General features: G+C 38.8%; 1 protein-coding gene across 1 annotated transcript; it reads right to left on the bottom strand.

The window, feature by feature from the left end:
- Positions 1-13046: 13046 nt before the first annotated feature.
- LOC126336567 (protein quiver-like) lies at positions 13047-17077 on the bottom strand. Its single transcript, XM_050000417.1, has 3 exons — positions 16677-17077; positions 15834-15995; positions 13047-15698 (listed from the first exon to the last, which is right to left on the bottom strand). Exons 1-3 carry the CDS (start codon positions 16735-16737, stop codon positions 15454-15456), a joined length of 468 nt encoding a protein of 155 aa, XP_049856374.1. The 5' UTR covers positions 16738-17077; the 3' UTR covers positions 13047-15453.
- Positions 17078-18480: the final 1403 nt, after the last annotated feature.

Below are 18480 nucleotides of genomic sequence, written 5' to 3'. Positions count from 1 at the left end.
AGACAAATTGCGGGAGAATCAGGAATCTCTAAAACGTCGGTGTTGAAATGCTACATCAACATCGACTGCACCCGTACCATATTTTTATGCACCAGGAATTCCCTGGCGACGACTTTGAATGTTGTGTACAGTTCTGCCACTGGGCACAAGAGAAATTATGGCGACAGATTTTTTGCACACATTCTATTTAGCAACGAAATGTCATTCCCCAACAGTGGTAACATAAACTGGCATAATATGCACTATTGGGCAACTGAAAATCCATGATGGCTGTGACAAGTGGAACATCAGTGACCTTGGCGGGTTAATGTATGGTGCAGCATTATGGGAGGAAGGAGAATTGGCTCCCATTTTATCTATGGCAGTCTAAATGGTGCAATGTATGCTGATTTCCTACGTAATGTTCTACCAATGTTACTACAAGATATTTCACTGCATGACAGAATGGCAATGTACTTCCAACATGATGGATGTCCGACACACAGCTCGCGTGCAGTTGAAGTGGTATTGAATAGCATATTTCATGACAAAGATGGATTGGTTATCAAAGCACCATACCGTGGCCCGCATGTTCAACGGGTCTGACGAACATTATGGAAGGCGAACTACTCGCTGTTGAGAGGAATGTCGTTACACGTATTGCCAAATGCATTGACGTTGACAGACATCATTTTGAGCATTTATTGCATTAATGTGGTATTTGCAGGTAATCACGCTGTAACAGCATGCGTTCTCAGAAATGATAAGATCACAAAGGTAGATGTATCACATTGGAACAACAAAAATAAAATGTTCAAACGTACCTACATTCTGTATTTTAATTTAAAATACCTACCTGTTACCAACTCTTCGTCTAAAATTGTGAGCCATATGTTTGTGATTATTACAGCGCCATCTATCACAAAGCGAAAAAAGTGGTCCAACTAAAACATTCATATTTCTTTACGTACTACACGAATATGTAATAAAAAATGGGGGTTCCTATTTTTAAAAAACGCAGTTTATATCCCTTTGACTTATGGCAGCGCCATCTAGCGGGCCAACCATAACGCCATCTGGTTTCCCCTTTTAAGTTAGACAAGTTTCGTTCTTCATAGTTTTTTCGTTTGGTGCTTATTTCGTGAGCTATTTGGCCCAGTCATGATCAATGGACCACCCTGTATATTTACGTTCTGTTTATATTAACAGAGTGCGAAGCCTATGTCTGCCCAAACGATCAAAATTTTGCCTCCCCGTCCTGCCCCCTCTTCCATACTCTTCAAGATGATTTTAGAGGTGGATCATTAAATGATTAAAGTGAGCATTTCAGTAGTTCGGGAAATTCTTATGAGCTAGAGAAACGCACATTTCTACAACCAAGGTACCCTCCAAGTTATATATTGTTGAGGAAAAATATTTCACATTAAATGGTGAACATATAGTGAACATCTAACATTGTCTCCAAGTTTCATGGTCATAGTGTGATGTTTCTGAGGCAATAATTAAAACTTTACAGCTCCCACTCATAATATAATGTCTTCAACACAACAACAAATGACATTTGATCACTGCCCCCACTGTCTAATATGCCGAGTTCCTGACTGTGTGTTTTTTCCATTATTTTATAGAAAGAAACTTCCACATGGGAAAAATATATTAAAAACAAAGATTCCAAGACTTACCAAGCGGGAAAGCGCCGGTAGACAGGCACAATAAAATAACACACAAACACACAAACACACACACACACACACACACACACACATCCATCCATCCATCCATACATACACAGACACAAGCAGACATATTTAAAGGCAAAGAGTATCTTTTTTTCCCCCTAAGGGAAGTCTTTCCGCTCCCGGGATTGGAATGACTCCTTACCCTCTCCCTTAAAACCCACATCCTTCGTCTTTCCCTCTCCTTCCTGAAGAAGCAACCATCGGTTACGAAAGCTAGTAATTCTGTGTGTGTGTTTTGTTCATTGTGCCTGTCTGCCGGCGCTTTCCCGCTTGGTAAGTCTTGGAATCTTTGTTTTTATCCAACAAAAAAGTCAGTTGACACCAACCAAATCTCCCTTTCCTTTCTACAAAGACATAATAAGATATTCTCATTGTATTAGCAGCCAGACGTGAGTGCCTGCTGGACCACACAAGCTGTCTTCCTACCTGATACTAGTTTCCTAGAATTCAAAACAGAGCCTCGAGTCCTGACACTATCCTGGATTTTTAATTTTCTCATTATTTTGTTTATTGGTTTATTTTTTATCTTAATTCTCCCTTCCTGCTTTCTCATTTTTTTCCCTTGCTAATTCTTATCTGCACTACTTGTTTCCCTTCATTTAATCCATCCTTACTTCTCACTTTGTCAAACTAATTTATATTTCGAATGAATATTTCACCCAGCACTACAGTGTGTGCTTGTGTGAAACCTCTGACAAATTAAAATTGCATGCTCGGATAGGGCTCAAACCTGGACCCTTATCTTACATTGCAAGGCTCTGAACTATACACATGAGATTCAGGAACCACATCATTGTTCCTTTCCTATAAAGGACACTAGTGTCAGTAAGTGCACAAGAGAACTTTTGTGGAGTTTGGAAGACAGGGCAAGGTACTCACAGAATGGAAAATGTGATGGTAGGTCATGAGCTAAACCTTGACAAATCAGCAGGTAAGAAGGCTATCGTCAAGGTGTCTCACCTTGCCGAGATGCTGCATAGTGTCACCAAGGCCATGATGCCAGTTGCCTAAGCAGCCACACCGACTACACTGCAGCCAGCATGTTCAGCTGCTCTCAACAATGTCTACACTGGGAGCAGTGAAGACTGACCTTTCATGGGCTACCCAAAAGCTGTCAGCACTGGTGGCAGTGAAGAAGACAGAAGAAATCTGAGAAGGGATCCAAGACGACAACACAACTGAGGTGTCATAAAAAATGTAACAAGATAATTCTGGAGGAATAGGATTTGTGCTTAGTCTCATCCAGACAAGGTGTGTGTGTGTGGTTGGGGGGGATTATGAAGACCTACGACAGAAAAAAGGTAAGAACATTGTCTACAAAAGACATGGGTTTGAGTTCTGGCCTAGTGCACAATTTTCATCCATCCAGAATATCAACAAATTTGTATCCAATTACATAGTTAAAATATTTGATTTTAGGACATTTTCTCCTCCTGTCCTTTGAAAATTATCACTACATATTGTTTCCTAGCGTTTAAGTCCTGAATCAGATATCTCTAGACACAATTGAAGAAATGTTTAAAGAAAATAGGGTGCTACCATACATACCACAATGTTTTTTTAACTACGATCGACTGTGTGGTGTCACCGCCAAACACCACACTTGCTCGGTGGTACCCTTTAAATTGGCCGCGATCCGTTAGTACATGTCAGACCCGCGTGTCGCCACTATCAGTAATTGCAGACCGAGCGCCGCCACACGGCAGGTCTAGAGAGACTTCCTAGCACTCGCCCCAGTTGTACAGCTGACTTTGCTAGTGATGGCTCACTGACTTCTATGCTCTCATTTGCCGAGACGATAGTTAGCATAGCCTTCAGATACGTTATTTGCTACGACCTAGCAAGGCGCCATTATCAGTACTATTGATATTATAAACCATGTATCGTCAAGAGCGACATTCGTCATTAATGGATTAAAGTTAAGTATTCCACCAGCTATGTCCGTTTTTCTCAATTCCAATTCCCTTGTCATGTTCCAGACCTCACGCCAGCCTGCATGAGCTAAAACGTGTGCATTTCGGCCTCCTTTAGGAACATGGTTGGCTCTCCTGCCAACCAGAACAGACTGTATTATTTATTATGATTTTCGCAACTGCAATTTAACCTTAAGTCATGAAAGGTGATGAAAAATTGCTGTCAACATCAATAAAATGAATGAAATGGATGTGAGCCTCTGTGGCTCATGTCAGCATTCATCACATACTCCATTAGTATGTAATGTATGGGATTAAATCTCTTGAAACTACATTCCCAGTTTCTACCCATCAGTAATGTACACCATACTGGTAAAAAAAAAAGCACAAAAACAAGCTTCAATGTTTTTACAATTAACATTTTGAGGTGTGCAGAAATCACAAATCTAGTTCCAAGAGATCGAATCCCATCTGTCACATACCAATGGGGTATATGACAAATTCTGGCAAGAGCCATAGAGGCTCACATCCACTTTACTAATGTTGACAACTGCTGTTTTTCAGCACCCTACCACTTGATAAATTGCCTTTTATCTTCTATCTCACATTCTTCGGCTGGCGTTTGTTCAATAATTTTTCCGACATTTCGCCAGGATGAGTGGCTGGCATTGTCGAAGCCACACCCTCCACTGCTGGTGGAGGACTGGAGTCAAGCTCATGGCTGCAGATTAAATGTACCTGGTCTGCCAACTTCCAAGGGCTACTCCGTGATTATTACTGCTGCAATTCTTCCCGTGCTTCCAGCAACAAGAATCTTGTTGCAGCGCAAGAATCCAGGATCTGTTCTGCTTGAGCCTTTCCTCTTTTTTGTTGAAGCTATTGTCATATCTGTGTGATAGCTCTTCTCTACAGTAAGAACTTGAGCATTGGTGAATTTTACTGTGTGCTCAGTCTCACACAACACACGTTCTGCCGCAGTCAAATCCTACACTTACTTCAGCCTGAAGGCTACTTATGTTTGGTGATCCTGGTGTTGATTGACGACTGATCGTCTAGTCTTTCCAACATAGTCTCTTCCACATTACATGGTATGCGGTAGAGTCCCGACATTGCAAGTTGGTCCCTTTTCTCCTTGGCAATCTGAGGAACTCTTTGACCTTCTTTCTAGGTTTACAAATAGCCTTTAAGCCGTGTTAGCACAATATTCAACTGATTCCATCTGTTACTCTAGGAAAGTATGGCAGAAAGATTGTACCTGACTTTTCTTTTCCGGTGTGTCACTTCGCCAAGTGTGACACATCTTATATAACAGGAATTGTCAAGTGCTGTTTGTGGGAGCATACAGGGACGAGGTGGGAGTGGGTGGAGAGGCTAGGTGCAGTCGAGAGGTTAGACCAAGGGCACGGGGTGGGGGGGTGGAAAAGGAGAGAAGTAAAAAGACTGTGGATGTGATGGTGAAATAGAAGGCTGTGTTGTGTTGGAGTGAGAACAAGGAAGGACTATAGGACACCATCCATGTGAGTTGAATGGAAATAACACCACTATTGAGACAGGTTTGCTGGCCAATACAAACTTAAAGAGGTGAAGTATCAGTAGTGCCAGTAAGCACAAGTAAAAATTCATGAACTCTTCTGTCTTTCAGAACTGTTAATTCCTTCTTTGTGGAGAAGAAAGGGATCAATTGAGGAAGATTAAAGAGGAAGATCAGGTCGCTCAGAACCCAGGATGAAAGAAAACCACCCGTTGTGACCATAATAGGGTACAAAGATTTTTATATGCTTTTCTATTTTGAGAGCAGTCTGGAGGATTTTAAAGTACTGCTGGTAAATGAGTTGTAACTACAAATGAACCTCTGCATCTGAAATTGTTAGTACTCTCTGTTCGAAGGACAAAATATTTTAATGTATGTTATCTGTCTCTTGTTCCTGCTTGCGTGCAGTCATATCCTTGTTTGTTTTAAGGGAAAACTACTATGGGAAATTTTTTAAGAAGTATTTAAACTCAACATCTAAATATTTAAGCTCTTCATCTACAGGATCTTTGAAAGTTTCATCCCAGACTGAGTTCTTGATTATGTTTCTGTAACACAATATTTTTTCATGGTCTAAATGTTATTGGTATACATGTTTTATTGTTGACATCTGACCAAAATGATCAGATAAAGCATTTACCATCACTTTTACATGTAAATCACTAAAGACGGCTAGGCCTAAAAAAGGGGTTGGCAGTTCTTAGACTATTACCATTTAGATTTGCTGGAAACTTTCCAGGAAAAGTATATATATTATATATATAAAGCCTTACATCAACAATTGTAGGTGTCCTTGATTGACAGAAGATCAATGAAGTTCCCACTAACAATGAATCTCCATTTAAGCTGGCAAAACCTGATGGATAGATTATGCTGAAACTCAAGACATTTCCAGCTGGGAGTCTGTAAATTGTGGTAGTGCCATTGCACAAGAAATGGGAAAAGGACAACCAAAGCAACTACAGTCCAGTTTAACTTATACCATGTTTCTCAAAAGTCCTGGAAATGCTTATGTATAACAGTTTAGATGAGTATCTGGACAAATGTTCTTACACCATAATCAGCATAGTTTCAAAATGGTAAATCAACAGAATCATCAATTGCCAGTCTGACAGAATAGATTACACAGTCTTCACATGAAAAAAAGTTGTATCTGCAATGTTTATGGATCTCTCCAAAGCATTTGAACCTTTGGTTAGTAAATACTGATACAACAATTGGAAAACTATGGTATACGAGGGCGAGCAGGGGAGTGGACAAAATCATGTATCAACAGGAAACACATATCAGTCAGGAACCAAAGCCATCAAATATGGGATGTTGCTACTGTTGCTTTATCTGTTTGTTTAAAATATATATTTGTAGATGAGGGTGAGAAGAAAATATTGTATGCAGATGGCATGATGATACTGAACACTGGCCAGTAGTAGTAGTGGTAGCTTTATTCATACCTAGATATCTTTTTACAAGGATATAGGACATGTCAAAGCATTTACAAGTTAAGGCTAATTTAAAATAAGCTAATTCATATACACATTTACACTCTTCTAGTTAGAAACAGTCACGCACACGCGCGCACACACACACACACACACACACACACACACACACACACACACACACACACGTGATCTCTGGGCCATTTTCTGTACTGCAACTTCCCATTTGCTATCCTGAAAAATTGAATCAGCATCCCTCCATAATGAGTGAGATGTTGAGCTCAGAAAGAAGAAGATGTGTTAGTATTGTGCTATGTATAGCGTGGGGGAAACTATTTTAGAAAGGAAAAAAGAAAGAAAAAAACATAAAGTGAAGGTGTTATGTGGAATGTTTTATAATCATTATTATTATTATTATTATTATTATTATTATTTATTTGTATAATTTTTTTATCAAAACCCTACACTGTTTTACCTAAGTAATCCTTCAAGGTATAAAATGTATTGCATAACAGATACTTTTAGCTGCCTTTTTAAATAAGTGTATTTAGTCCATTATAATTATCCGGCCTGTTATGCTGTGGTCGGTTGATGAATTTTGTCTCAATTCCCAACGTTTCGTCTCCAGCAGTCGGAGACGAAACGTTGGGAATTGAGACAAAATTCATCAACCGACCATGGCATAACAGCCCGGATAATTATAATGGAAATGATATTTTTTCAACTTGGTTGAACCAAGTCTGTAAAAGTAGAATCCACTAGACTCTTAGGGTATTACTGTGGATAATGAACTGAAATGGAAACAAAATATTAATCCTGTCCACTAGAAACTCAGCTCCATCATATTAATAATGAAACAGCTGTCGCAGCATGCAGACAAACAGCTGTGCACAGTATACTATCGACTCTTTGATCCTTACCTTCGATATGGAGTGACAGTGGAGGAGGGGACTCAAAACATTCAGGAAATAAAAAGAGCATTCACATGACAAAAAAAGCAATTAAGATCATTTTAACACTTCTCAAACATGTAGAAACTGCTTCAAAAATTTTGGCATTTTGGATTTAAGTTATACATCTTTGTACATAGATAAAACAATAATATATGTCACAAAAGAGTGGATTACAAATACTTGTGTACACTCTCACAACACACGGGGGAAGAACGGCATATGAGGCATTCCCCACCAACTGACAATGCTTGAAAAAGACCTCAGTACTTGGGTATCAGATCACTCAGAAGTCTTCCTACAAACCTGCATGGCAATGTACATGAAACTAATTTTCCAAAGAATTTCAATTATTCTCTTGTGGAAAACAAATTTGTATGTATTGTTATTTATAATCAACGTTGTTAAAATGTAAGAAAAATGGTTAGGAAGTGTGTGATAATGGGTGCTTTCTGTTTATGATATGTCCTGTATTACATTTAAATTTACTATATACCAGGTAATGCTACAGCATCAAATAAAATACAGTTCAGTTCAATGTGGCCTGCCATGAATTCCATTTCTGTGCCAACCCCTTCATCTCAGAGTAGTACACCCTGCCTATGTCCTCTGTTATTTTTATTTCAACCTCTGTTTTCCTCTGCAGTTCCCACCCTCTAGCAGCATGGAAGTTATTTTCTGATATCTTAACATACATCATTATCATGTCCCCCCTCCTTGTCATTGTTTTCCAAATGTTCCTTCCTTCACCAATTCTGTGGAGAACCTCTCCATTCATTATCTTATCAGCCTACCTACTTTCAACATCATTCTATAGCACGACATCCCAAACACTTTGATTCTTTTCTTTCCTGGTTTTCTTCAGTCTATGATTCAATAATACACAATGCTGAGCTCCACATGTATATTATTCGAAATTTATTCCTCAAATTAAGGCCTATGTTTGATACAAGTAGATTTCATTCCGTCCAGGAATGCCCTCTTTGCCTGCGTGAGTCTACTTTTTACACTCTCCTTGTTTTGCCCACCATGTGTTGGTTTGCATGCAAGGTAATGGAATTCATTAACTGTTTATGGTTCATGGTCACCAGTTTTGATGTTAAGTTTATCACTAATCTTGTTTCCACTATTCCTCATTACTTTCATTTTCCTTTTGTTTACTCTCAATCCATGTTTTGAACTCAGACTGTTGATTCCAGTCAACATGTCCTGTAATTCTTCTTCACTTTCCCTGAGGATAGCAACATCAACAATGAATCTTATCATTGGTATTCTTTCAACCTGAATTAATTCCATTGTTGAAATTTTCTTTTATTTCCATCACTGCTTCTTCAATGCATAGATTGAACAGCAAGAGTGAATGACTGCATCCGTCTCTTACACCTTTTTCAATCCGAGCACTTCGTTCTTCATCTTCCATTCTTATTGTTCCCTCTTGGTTCTGGTGAATATTTTTCTATGAGTTCATCTTTCCCCATTTATCAATGTCTTTCTTTTCTCATAAAGAAACATTAATATTAAATATGTTATGGAAAATACACATCCGCACATTGCATGTGTGATGGAGTACAGCAGTTGTGTGTAGTACACTGGTTTCACAAACTTCCTTGATATTTCATCCCACCTGTATATAAGTCTTCAGTGATTTACTAATTGATTCAATGTCCCCTTGTGTTCTATTGTAGCACAGTACAATTTTTTCTGAATACAAGATTTTTAAAGTTCTGCTTACTCGTCTTTTTGAATGAAACTTTGATCTAACATAAAAAATGTTAACAGAAAATGGCTGTTAAATATTTTGCATAATTCTGATGGATCATTAACAGTTTCATCGAGTTACGGAAGAGATGCTACATGTTAAGCAGCAACTTTCTGTCCTGATACCTTATTTGCAACTGACCATAGTATTATTAACTGTTCTTTTTGGAGCTACCTATTCTCTTGGGGTAACAACTCGTTTTTGCCTGTCTGAAGAAAATTGACAGCATTTTGTGATCTCAGAAGGGTCTTTTCTTTGACTACACAAAATGGATTCCTATGAGTGTAAAATAATAATCAAAACTCTTACTTGCTGCTGACAAGCACAGATATCAAAGATGCAAACTCCACCATAGTATAAATCACCCACAAAATAACTAAACAAGCCTCCACACAATTTACAGTAAACATTTTATGTCATACCTCACAGTAACAATTACATATATGTAGAAACCACCAGTGTTCTCAAAATGGCCAATAACGGTAATACATTAAATGAAACACGATGTCTATATCCCTTGGTTTTAAGCTGGACGAGCAAGATAAAATGGAATTAACACACAGACAAACTAATTAAGCAGCATACTTCCATACATTTTGCAGTTAGAAGTATTCCCCTTGTGCTTCATAGGTTCTTATGCCTAATACTGAATTCTGTTGTAGAAACTGCGCAATATTGCAATGAGTTAGGTGTGAGTCATCTTCAGGTGATAAAGTTTCCAAAACTGCAACAAACACTACACATAGAAACCATTCCAGCAGTTGCTACATCAGGGAAATCTCAAACAGCTTCTCCCATTGTGTATTTGAGGACCAGAGTGCTTATTTTCACTTCCTGCCGTCTTTGAATTATCTTCTGATGCAAAAGGGCTAATGTAAGTAGGTATTTATTCAGCACAAATAAGAATAGTGCATATGTAATGAAGCTTATTGTAGTCTCTTCAAATATCCAAGTTTTTTCATTCATTTCTAAGGACATGCCTCCTCATAATTTGACTATAATACCTACGTAGGTGACAGACTGCATTGGAGGAAGGCTGTGTTGCCAGTGTGCAGCCATGCTTGACAAAGTTCTGCATGCATCTTCAGAAAGGGACTGATGCGAGTATGTGGCACTCAGTAAAGAACTATGATTAGGTGCTGCTAGGCCCTATCACCTGACTCAATGAGACATCAGTCACAATGTTATCTTAATTGATGTATAATGTTGCTTATTACTATTACCTCTTTCGTTGCTACTTGGACGACATGATGGCCAATCAACAGGTGTTACACTGTTGTGCCTCTTACCATGTGCTGCATATTTCCAACAGGATCAGTATTTCATTACTTGTTTTGTTGTGTGTGTGTGGGGGGGGGGGGGGGGGCGTATACCTGTCCTTTTTTTCCCCTTAAGGTAAGTCTTTCCGCTCCCGGGATTGGAATGACTCCTTACCCTCTCCCTTAAAACCCACATCATTTTGTCTTTCCCTCTCCTTCCCTCTGATGAAGGAACCGTTGGTTGTGAAAGCTTGAATTTTGTGTGTATGTTTGTGTGTCTATCAACCTGCCAGCACTTTCGTTTGGCAAGTCACATCATCTTTGTTTTTAGATATGTTTTTCCCACGTGGAATGTTTCCCTCTATTATATTAATACATAGTCTGATTCACTCCGTATTCCTGAAAGTTCATTGTAGGGCCTAAGGAAATGATAAAGGCACGAACAAACTTAAGCTCTCACTGCCTGCTCTTCAAAATGGCTCTGAGCACTATGCAACTTAACTTCTGAGGTCATCAGTCACCTAGAACTAATTAAACCTAACTAACCTAAGGACATCACACACATCCATACCCAAGGCAGGATTCGAACCTGCGAGCACAGCGGTCGCGTTGGTTCCAGACTGTAGTGCTCAGAACCACACGGCCACTCCGGCCAGCCGCCTGCTCTTCATGCAACATAAATTATAGTACTTTAAAACTGAGTGGCTCATATGTGATGGGTAAATTAATAGGGTGGAAGAGTGGAGGCAGAAAGGGGGAGGGGGGATTGGGGGGGGGGAGAGAGGGAGGGGAGAGAGAGAGAGAGAGAGAGAGAGAGAGAGAGAGAGAGAGAGAGAGAGAGAGAGAGAGAGAGAGAGAAAATGGTACGGCAGTCAACACTGAAGCCATTAAAGACAGAATAATAAGTAAAAAGAGAGCAGAATGAGCCATCCATGGTCTTAGCAAATGAAATGTCCTAATTGCTGCTGTGATACATCATTGGGGAGGAGGGTGTGGTGGTGGTGGTGGGGGGGGGGGGGGGGAGTGGGAAGGGAAGAGAGAGAGAGAAACATAGCTTTCTCCACAAGATGATTTATTAATAAAAATCTCAAAACATGTAGTCCATACAAAAATTTTAACTGTACATATCACTGTATATGATATTAAACAATATTCAACAAATAAGTCTTTAGAAAAATAAATCATGTGCACTTGTGCTGTAATATAGAGGATGAATTATAGAGCATTCAGTATCCAGAGCCCCAACATTTTAAGAAAGTGACAATACTCTCAAAAGCTGCATTGTTCTTCACATACGTGTGGTGTCTTTTACAAAATTTTACAATGCAAAAATCTAACAAATCAAAAATATGAGCTCTAAAGAGATTTTTCCAAAACACTTTCTTTTGAGACATTCTCAACAATCTCAAAGCACTGAAATGTGTAAATCTCTTCCATTTACAGTACTTGGTTTAAAAAAAGTTCTTGCTGATCTGGAAGTGAGCAAATGCAGAAATATCATGTGCAGGAATAATAATCCGCTATATACAATTCACAGCACAATACTGCATTAAAACATTAACGGTATGCTTAACAGCTGTTTGTTACCCTGCAATTACAGCATTGCTTCCAGTCACAATTACACACAGCACATCAGCTTCATTGAAATATTTGCTGTAAAGGAGCCACTGATGTCACATATCATCAGAATAATGTCACCCTAAGAAATTTATATCCACTAAATACATTTTGTACTTATGTAAGTAGATGCACTTAATGTAGTATAGTATTTCCACCATCAATTTCACAACTGAATAAATATTTGAACCTTCCTTCTAAACCAGTGCGTTGAAATATAACGCCTCCAAAGCAATAAAACAAATTATCTCAACATGGGCGGTTACATTTAATAGTACACTCTTCCTGACACTAACATAATCTATTAAATATTTTAAGGTATTTGTTGAGTTTAGCTGCAATAATCAGCTCTTTCATTAATTTTGGATTACATTGGGGTGGAACTAAAATGAAGTGTTTCCACCAAACAATATTTACTTTCTAAAAGCTCCATACAATCTTCACACACACACACACACACACACACAGCAAATGTGAGAATGAATATACAAGAATTACCATACAATGTATGTGAAGCTGTGGCTTATCTGCTTTAATACAGAGCAATGCTGTTGATAATGTAAACTGAATATAACAGACTGCAGTTGCAGAGATGAACTTTCTAACCAGCAGCTAATTTTTTTTATCATCTCCAGGGCTTATTTGCGAAGTTACAGCTATTGATTATTTCCTACCTTTTCACCTGCAGCAACTTTTAAACCTTTCCACTTCCACATGCGTAACAGGCGGATCAACGGAAGTGTCCGATTCCACCCGTCTGCTCTGATCCATGACCCAAGGGTGTTGTGGTGTGTGACGTCATTACGACGCGGAGTTTGAGTTGTTTGTGTTTGTAGATGTCGTCTTATGTTTGATGGCATTGTGTGTGTGTGTGTGTGTGTGTGTGTGTGTGTGTGTGTGTGTGATAGCCGGCCGAAATTTGTTGGTGGTAAGTAATTGATTTTTTTTTTTTTTTGGTCTATTTTTTCCGAGTTGTAATGTTGTGTGTATTTAATGTGTTTTAATTTATGTAGGGGTAGTTATAGTTGACCTATATAGGTCAAGGTAAATGACCGATTCCAATTTTCGTATTTTTATATGAAGGTATAGGTGTTTTCGTACCATCAGCTGTGGTCAAGAGAAATGTCTGATTCCAATTTCCATAGTTTTTGCTGTAGGTGTTGGTGTTTGTGTTTTGGTATCGTCAGCTGCGGTTGACCTATATACGTCAAGGGAAGTGTCCGATTTCCTGTAGATATTTTTTTTCTTTTTTCCAACTTGTGTGTTTTGGGATCGTGTTTTCCTGGGGTAGTCTCGTTAGTTTGATTGTATTTTTGGAGGGAGATGTTATTGCCTTATTTATACATATTTTCGTGTTTGTTGCTGTGTCTATGTAGTGATATCATAGGCGCCATATTGCAGACGCTTAGAATAGCCATTTCCGCCATGTTGATGATGTCGTGGGTCAAAGCAGACTGGTGGAGTCAGACACTTCTGTATTCCCTAACAGATTATGTTGCCGGTAACAGGCTATGCTGCTGCTCATCAATCCTACAGATTCTGTCAAAAGCACTAAAGGGGTTTCTTGAGGAAACCAGAATGGGGAGAGAAAAGATTAATTATATATACATCATTCATTTCTCTTCAATATATGAATCCGCATTTCACTTACAACCATTGGTGACTTTTAATAAATTTGGGAAACAATGAGGACCAGCTTTCACATGGGAAAATATTTTTAAACAGTAGCATGGCTGTGATCACTAAACATGTCATCAACTAGAAGTGGACTGGGAACAAAAACCTCTCAAACATTTTCCTCCCACTATTTATCTGTTCTTATTTTCAAGTTTTCTTTCAGCTATGAACAAATTTGCACATGTTTACTGTCTCATACTTTGGCCTATCTCTATATCAAATGATACACACACTTTTTTACATCTATTTTAGAGGGAGGTCCATGGGTGCAGAAGGAAGATGGAGGGAAAGTATCCTTTGCTTTCTCATCAGAATGTAGCACAGATATTTCAGCTCTTTCCAGATGAGTCATATATCAACAAAATGAAAGACACTCCCCATCACTCATTCTATAGCTGAGATAATGTAAGAAAATCCCCGACAGGTTGTCCCACTGTTGTCAGCATTCAACTGAGACACACAAATGTCTGCAGGCAAAAACAGTAACTGTCTACAAAGCTGTGACAATACTGAGACATTGCCATGGATACATATACAAAATCATGTTCAATTATTGGTTGAGGTAGGCTCGCAAAGCCGCTGTGCCCAGCCAGGTGCAGCTAACAGGATCAACTACAGCACAAAAAATTAAACCTCAGAACAAAATTTCAATAATCAATGGCACTTACTACCCTGTATTCTTACAGCTTCTATAGATTTAAAGAGAATGAGCTGGAAATATGTACACAATGAACTTTAGTGCCTCAGTGCCACAATAGTGACAATTATATTGTTTCCTCAATATGCTGCTGTAGAGGTGGTTGGGGTTTTTTTTTTTTTTTTTTTTTTTTTTTTTTTTTTTTTTTTTTTACATCAATGGACAATCTGGAAGAAGTTGTATCATCCATAATCATCTTATTACAAAGCCCACATATCTTTGTTCAACTGCAGTCTTATTTAAGACAATGTAATAGGTCTCTGGTCATCAACATTGACAATTCTATTATCAGAGAGAATATGCAAATAATTTAAACCATTTTACAAATTAAGCTAAGGTGTTCTATGTAACAACATACTCAAATGTTAAAGAATGTATACAATTTACAGTCTTTCACTCGAGTACTAAAGCCCATCACTGAAAGTGTAACAATGGTAAAAAAGTTCTAAAACTAACAATAATATTGCAATATGATAATCTTACAAGCAATATGTCAAAACTTCAGGCACTGACGGTTTCTCATAGTTCACCTTAATGAGATTCCTCTTGCTTTGTAATACTATAATGAACACAAAAGGAAAAGAAATATCACCCATTAAATTAAAAAAAAATGAGGCAGTCTTCTCATTTCTCTTAATAGGACGGATCGGTTTATCACTTCATGTAAATGTTAATGCTTTATTAAGCATAATAAAATTCTCTGGAAATATATTCAGAAAACACTAGTAAAATTAAGGTTCTTCACAACCACAACTTTTGCGCGTGGTGCAAGGAGTTCTAGTTTGTTCTATCTTTCTTTGAGAGATAAATATATTATCTTCACCTAGCAAATGAGATTCATCTAAATTGTACAAACCTGAGACTCTAGTGCACTTACAGCTGCAGTAAGTACTTTATCGGAATGCCTTAAAGAAACACACAAGATGCTGTATTACACTAATACAAATACCAAAGCAAAGCAGCAAGTGGTGTGGCTGATACGAAGTTGCTGAATTGCAACCATCTTTGCTATCACACGTACAATATTCCATGAAAATATTGTATGTTCCAGTACGCATCAGACAGAAGCGTTCATCTCCAGCAATTCCAACTTCTCCTACATAAGCACAACTACGAAAGTATCTCCATTCCCCATTAACTGTAATCAAAGAAACAAGGTTTTTAGATAATATGCTTATGTCTCGTGTGAGGCAGCAGACTGACACTAGTATTTCAAAAACATGAAAGACATCACTGAACAATGCATCTTAATAGTCTAAATAAATATCATTACCTTTCTGCCGTATCTTCCTGCACATTTTTGGCCTGATACCCTTTAAATGTGGAAGATCTGGTTCTTGCTTGCAGTCTGTTATGGGAACAGTGCTGTTATCAAACGGATCTGCACATTTTGGATCAGTATCAGAACGACATTCCCAACATTTAATGCCAGTGCCTGAAATTTAAGTGTTCCAAGTGTTTGAGTTGAGAAACCTCAAATATTACAACTTAGTAGTAATAAACTTTCTAGGATACAAAGCAGCGTTCCACAAATATTGTTAATCTGATTGGAAGCAAGGTATGGACACAGTGAATATGTTGATTAAACAAGCAAGTTTTTCTTTCCACACGAGTACTAACAACACGAAAATTTATAGTTTATTGAGCTTGCATTTTATTTCACTAAAGTCTACAAAATAAAATATAAAGAATCGTACTGAGTTCATAGGCGGTAATGCTTCCTTTGGCACCGTTATTTGGAAAGTAACAATTACAATTCTATCAAACCAATGGGGAATTCCATACATCAATAGAACGCAAATGCAAACATCGTGAGCAATAACATTCTTTGGCGACAATCTATTTGCTATATGTCTCTCTCTATAAGTAATAACGAAATATGCTCATAATGGAACAATCTCTGTGAAAATAGGACGCCACTATCCCAGGTAATTAACACTATTTATTGATACGACTGCATACTACTTGTGAATCATTCGGGCAGTGTTTTTGAAACAAACATGAATTTTGCAAGTATTCTCGGCAGAAAAGCATTCGAATCCTTAACACATTCCTATAAATGAAACATTTGTTTTCGAAAAGTCTACTTCAACTTTCTGCTGATTTCGGTACTTACTGGGCTCCACAAGTAATCCTAGCAGCACAAGTAGCGCACAGCACTGAAAAATTTTCGCCATCGTGCTACGTATCAATCACACACAACAGAACATAACAAACACGCCCAAGTTTCACGCCAGCATTCAAACAATCCTGACCTGTCACGTGACTCTTCGTCAGCGTGCCGCCCAAGCTTGGCATCCACACTACGCAACGCCTGTTCAGGATCAAGTGACTGCTCACTGAACCGTCAAAATCAGAATGCAGCAGAGCTCGTTGTACACCACACAGCTTTGCATTTTTAACGAACACTTTACCATTCTGCATCATGACATTTGAGGTGGAAAACAAACGAAATATAAGTTATTCAACAATTATCTATTGCACAATTTCGAGACGACTTTGAAGCAAAGCTAACTACCTTTAAGAACAAATAATAGAATATTGATTAAGTCAAAGCCCGTAACATTCTGAACCATTGCGTTAATTGGCAAGTAGCAGTAGTACACAGGAGCGAATTGTTCTTAGGGGCCAGTATGTGTAATTTTTCCGGTATTTTATAATACAGTTTCAGCGTGCATGATTTTGGTGTATTAGACGTGAGAGAGTCCAGGTAATCAGGCCCATTGCAAAGACACATAATGTTACTCTGAGCTGCAGTAACAGGGCCGTCTTGTTGCTACTCCTCTCTCACCCCCAACCTAAGAACATCCTACCGCAGGGAGGAACCTGTTTTCCTTTCCCCACCCCAATCATCCGGAGCCAGGGCCAGCATCAGGTGGGCTGTACTCCCTCTATATTCCTGGCTTTGAAAACTGCAGTCATACTGATGTGAGCATGTTGTTTCCCTTTCTCCACCTCACTGTAGAGTTACTTAGGGCCATATCGGGCAGGCCTCTTGGACGGACCAGTTCACGCAAACACCTCTTTTCTCGCATCCCCGCAAACTGAGCTGTCTCTTTTATATTACCACTCTCCTCTCCGTGCCCTACTATCTGCACGTTTGCGACTAGCCAGCTTCGGTCCGTAGCCCGAATTTTCACCCGCATTACTTAACGCACCTACTTGTAGTTGCTATCACATACCTTAGTCCTGGATTGTAGTTAAGCGGCGCATCAGAGAAAAGTGGAGCGGCGGATAGGGTAGCTGTCATAGCGCTGCTTCGTGGCCGTTTATAAATGGCCAGGGAGTGGCGCAGTAGCAGGCAGGCTTGGTTGACTGCGTAGGTGGTAAACGTGCAAGCCGGCCAATCTGCAACCTTTCTCGAACGATTTTGAAGAAAAATTATTCTCATAGCCTTATTCGTCTGCTTCATGAAGCACTGCTTATCGTTTCATTAGTCGTCACAGTTATTGTGATACTTTAAAATTAAGCAAGCTACTGCAAGAAAATCGATAACCCGTATCTGGCCATCCTGATTTAGGTTTTCACGATTTCCCTAAACTGCTTAAGGCAAATGTCGGTATGTTTCCTTCAAAATGGCACGATCGTTTTCCTTTTCCATCCTTCGCTAATCCAAGCTTGTGCTCGGTCTCTAATGACCTTGTTTTCAATGGGATGTTAAACACTAATCTCCTCCTCCTTCTCCAAAATGGAATAGTTTGCGATGAAAACTAGAGGTCGCTATGAATTTGCGTTTGGAGCATGTTAGGTCATATGTTGCTGCACCTCAAATGTAGTTAATATACTGAACTATTCTTTTAACTTGGGATAGGGTCTATAACTCACTCAATCCTCTAGCAAATGGATGGTATATATTGCACTCCATTCCACTTGTGTACCCATATGATAAAGTGAGAATGATATATTCATAATACCCCAGT

Source organism: Schistocerca gregaria, chromosome 2, assembly GCF_023897955.1.
Source record: "Schistocerca gregaria isolate iqSchGreg1 chromosome 2, iqSchGreg1.2, whole genome shotgun sequence".
Lineage (NCBI taxonomy): Eukaryota > Metazoa > Arthropoda > Insecta > Orthoptera > Acrididae > Schistocerca > Schistocerca gregaria.
This window is presented reverse-complemented; position numbering and strand designations above follow the sequence as displayed.